The 4,917-nt window shown below is 33.2% G+C and overlaps 1 protein-coding gene across 1 annotated transcript; it reads right to left on the bottom strand.

Moving 5' to 3' along the window:
• Positions 1-825: 825 nt before the first annotated feature.
• Positions 826-4,760, bottom strand: LOC113378186. Its single transcript, XM_026618717.1, has 2 exons — positions 4,677-4,760; positions 826-1,608 (listed from the first exon to the last, which is right to left on the bottom strand). The coding sequence occupies exon 2, from the start codon at positions 1,599-1,601 to the stop codon at positions 1,056-1,058; it is 546 nt and encodes a 181-aa protein (XP_026474502.1). The 5' UTR covers positions 1,602-1,608; positions 4,677-4,760; the 3' UTR covers positions 826-1,055.
• Between the last annotated feature and the right edge of the window lie 157 nt (positions 4,761-4,917).

Here is a 4,917-nt window from a genome sequence, read left to right as displayed (position 1 = left end):
TAAAACATTTAAGCAAAACTGAAGACACATGAGTTTTTAAAAACTACTATTAGTGTTTTAAGTTTCCTGGTTCGATAGGCTGAATGATGACACACATGAAGTGTCAAAACGTACTTTTTTTAAATCGACGAATAGGGTGCAAATTATTTCAAATAATACCAATTGACGCCAACAATTTCGCATAAATAAAAAAATTTTACTTGAATGTATAATAACTCTTGAATAAGAAGACTCCCGAGTTTTAAAAACTATTACTAATGTTTTCAGTGTCCTGGTTTGATTGGCTGAACGATGACACACATGAGGTGTCGAAATGTACTTTTTTTAAATCGACGAATGGACTTCAAATAATACAACCTGACGCCAACAATTTCGCAAAAATTTAAATAAAAAATATTTTGTTACTTTAAAAATACCTTTCTCCAATTAATACTTTTTCCGCTCCGAAATAAAGACAAAAAACACGTTTTAGACGCGATATTAATTTGTTTTACAATAATTTATTGTTGTACTTAAAAGTTCAACAAATACCTCGATTTTCTTAGACAGTGGTGTTACCCCTTAATAAATGATACGATGTAATTTAATAAAATCGTTCACGTAATATTCAATCATATTGTTACATACAATTTATCACGATATCCACAAATAGTTTCCAACTTAATTTAATTAATTAATCCTTCATGAACATAAAACCTTAAAATCTAATTTAAAATTTAAATAAATTATATTCTACATTAGTCTAATAAAAATTCAGTCGAAATTGTAATATTTGTCATTGTAAATGAATTAAATTTTGATAAATATTGCACTTCGATTGCAATTTCGAGACTTATGACTTTCTTTAATATAAAATTATGTATACAACCTATTAATTTTTATAATTAACTACATCGCCAGCCTCTCACGTCATAGAATATTATTTCACATGTACAATTTGTAATACTTACATCACTAGTGGCAATAAATTGCATCGCAAATGTACATATTTATACATTAGGAAAAACAAACAGAAAAATAAAATGGGATGTTTAATGGAAAATGTGTCTATAATATTAATTGGCTGCCTGTTGTACTTGTGTCGTAATAGGCGTCGGAGACTTAACGATGAAGGTGTTGCCTAATGCAACGACCTGCTTCTTAGGTTTAATTACAACTATGTTATTCTGCTTAACGAGATTACCAGGACTGACCTTCACAGTGGCGCCGTTCAGCACAAAACTCGGCTTGATGAGGACTTTGTCGATGCTAAGTACTTTTGCCCCACCGGGTGTCGCCATCGCCACCGCCGCCGCCGCCGCTGGTGCAGACGGTTTATTACCCTGGTTGTTGGTCGTGTCTTCGGAGTTCTCCTTATTTTTCTCCTGGTTACTGTACTCGTCATAACCTGAGTCTGAGGAATTATCACTAAATACCTTATCTTTAGTTGAAGGCAGCACTGATGAGGCGACCACGACGTCTGTCGTCGTCGTCGTCGTCGTCGTAGATTCGACGGATTTTTGGCGCTTTTGCGAGGAATGGTGATTCCTGCACGGCTTGTAGTTTGTCATGTCTATCGCCAGCTCGTTTCCGGCGCCCTTGAAGAATGTGCCGCAGCACATTTTTACACTGGAAAGAAGATAATGGGATGATTTACAAGGTGTGAGCGACTAGTTTGTCTTAGGGCAATTTACAAAAACTAGTCAGAAAACTGAAAAAAGGACTCTACTGATAAGAAAATTAAATTTCGACCTAGATCATAATAATGGCGAGTAAAATAACCCTTTGAGGACGAGCGCAGCATATATGCGTTTTACACAAATAATCTTTTAGCGTCATAAATGCGCCTAAATACACTTCGGTGACCGAGATACTCAATGTTAATAAACCAAACTGAATAGTTAAAAAACAAACATTTTATTTATCATGTGGCAAATATGGACTTAAACGCGTTTTTCTCAAAACTGTGTTTTTCAAACTTTCCTCCATTGTATCTCAGAAACGGCTGAACCGAATTACTTGAAATTTACAGGGCAAAAGTTCGATTTTTTTATAGCAAAAAACAAAAAAAACGCCTAATTTGCAACTTTTATTTCAAATGTCTATCAAAAATCCAATTTTTTTTATATCCATTTGATTATAGGTCATTCCGTGCTTTTAAGCCTACAAATTAAAACGCCGTTTATTTTTTTTTCCGATGAGCCGATTAGCCGGAATCGTGGAGGAAGTGGGAGCTCTTTTTTTCGAGGCGGAGGTGTTCAGAGCGCTGTAATTCTAGTTTGACTGAATATTTTTAGCTGAAATTTTATATTTATACTGTCCAAATATATGTTGAACTTGAAGCTCTAAATATTTACTGGTCGTAGAAAAAAAATCCTAAAATATCCCTAAAAAACAGGCCGTCACATAGGAAGACCCCCTTAACATATAATATGTCCAGAATTTAAGAGACGTGCAAATTAAATTGCAAACTAGGAAGGGAGCGGCCATTAATCACGTGATCGATTTTTTTAGGAATTTTTAGATCCCCTCTCCCCCTTAGTGATACACGTCGTGATATTTAAAATTACCCCCACCCCCAACAAACATCTTGTGTATTTTTAGTTACGTAAAATTTCCAAACAAATTTTTTGAATTTACAAAAAAAATTTTTTTTTTAATTTTGATAAAAACACACGTGATATATTACTACACCCTTTCCTCCACCAATGCGATTTTTCGTGATTTTTTTGTCGAAGCCTCCTTACCCCTAAAATCCTCACGTGATTAATGAACGCCCCCAAAGATAAAAATTATAAGTTAGGCTAAAAGCCCAAAAAGGACTCTACTGACAAGCAACTTATATATCGGGCTTAAATCCCATAAAAGGACACTTCAACGTAGTAAAAATTCTATATCCGCCTAGAAGCCCACAAAAGGACTCTACTGACAAACAAAATTAAATAAATGGAAGCCCAAAAAAGGGACTCTACTGACGAGCAAACTAGGAAAAATAAAAATTATATATCAAACTAAAAGCCCCAACAAGGACGAGCAAATCATGTATCCATCAGGAGACCAAAAAAGAGCTACTGACCAACAAAATTAAATATCAAACTGGAAGCTCAACAAAGGGACTCTACTGACGAGAAAATTATATATCGGATTGAAAGCGAAAAAAAAAAACTGACGAGAAAATTATATATCGAACTAGTAGCCTACAAAAAGGACTCTACTGACGAGCGATTTACATATCATACTAGAAGTATGAAAAAGTGCCTCTACTCAGGAGCAAATGAATTTGCAAACTAGAAACCCGAAAAAGGGACTCTACTGACGAGTAAATTAAATTGCAAAGTAGAAGCCCGAAAAAGAACTTTACCGACGAACAAACTGTAATTTTGATCTAGAAGGTTTTAAAAGGAACTCTACCGACGAGCAAAATTAAAAACTAAAGATAAAAAAGGAACTCTACCGACGAGCAAATTAAATTATAAACTAGAAGTTGAAAAAATGGGCTCTACTAACAAGCAAACCTTAATTTTGATCTAGAAGAAAAGTCCACTAATGAGCAAATTAAATTGCAAACTAGATTCTACCGACGAGAAAATTATATATCGGACTAAAATGGCAAAAAAAACTCTACTGACGACCAATTATATATCAGACTAGAAACCCAAAGACTATAGTGACGAGCAAAAGAAACCCAAAAAACAAACTACTGATGATCAAATTATCAAATAGAACTAGAAGCCAAAAAGGACTCCACTGACGAGCAAATGCCGCCATTTTCAGGAAAAATGGAAACTTTACTCGTGAGCAAATTTTGTCATTTTTAGATAAAAGGAACTCTACTGACGAGCAAATTCAGAAAGCCAAAAAGGGACTCTACTGACGAGCAAATTCAGATATTAAAAAAGAACTCTACTTACGAGCTAATTCTGCCATTTTTAGGGAAAAAAAACGCTAATTCAGAAAGCCAAAAAGGACCTTACTGAGGAACATTTTTGTATAAAAAAATAACTATACTAATGACCAAATTCTTGTTGAAGTTTGATACTAAACGCTCTCTGTCTACTATGTTTATGTATATATGTTTGTCTTTTGTTTTATATAAAACAAGCGGTTGTTAATAATGTTTGTAATGAATGTGATTAGTTAAAAGAATATATAATCAGTCAGTCTGTTTTCATCCTTCTGCATAAACGGTTGTATTATTATTCACATAAACTTTCAACATAAATTCTACAATTCTGACATTTTTAAAAGAGGAATTCTACTGGCGAGCAAACTAAAAATGTATTAAAAATATTTGGATTTGGAATATTTTTTTTATTTTCTTCATATAACTTTTGATTTTTATTTAGGTCTTTATAAATTTATTTAAATTAGAAAAACTAAGAAGAATATATTAAAAACTATTATTTAGGTTAAACATATATATCAAAATTTTAAATTAAATGAGTTGTGATAGCATTAAAAAATCATTTTTATATCTTTCCCAATAATTTTTTTTTATCACAACAATCTCTTTGCTTTTCATTTCAATTAGGAATTATATTAAGTTGAGTAAATTTAAGAGTTTACTCAAGTTTATTCTCGAAACAAATATCAATTTAGCTACCCGTACATAACAGTTTGTGAAAAAACTACATTTATACTATTATTTATATAAAACTATATTTATTACTATTATAGAATTCCATAGATCGACTTACCTAGACCAATATCCGGGTTGCAAAAATCCTGCACTATCAGGTGGTCCAGCTTTGCGTTTACTAGGCGGCTTATGACTTTTCCTGCGTTGCTGCTAACATATTGTTCTGGGCATTGTTTTCTTTACCATTCTGAACGACAGCACTATTTTCATCTTCTGCCAATTGCTGATTGGTATTGCAGTCAACCTCGGAAAGATTGTCATCAGCATCGCTGTGATAACTCAGAGGACTTCCCGGTGTG

The sequence above is a fragment of the Ctenocephalides felis genome, unplaced genomic scaffold, assembly GCF_003426905.1.
Source record: "Ctenocephalides felis isolate EL2017-DRISC unplaced genomic scaffold, ASM342690v1 CF-g0.4_SCAFFOLD_01886, whole genome shotgun sequence".
NCBI lineage: Eukaryota > Metazoa > Arthropoda > Insecta > Siphonaptera > Pulicidae > Ctenocephalides > Ctenocephalides felis.
This window is presented reverse-complemented; position numbering and strand designations above follow the sequence as displayed.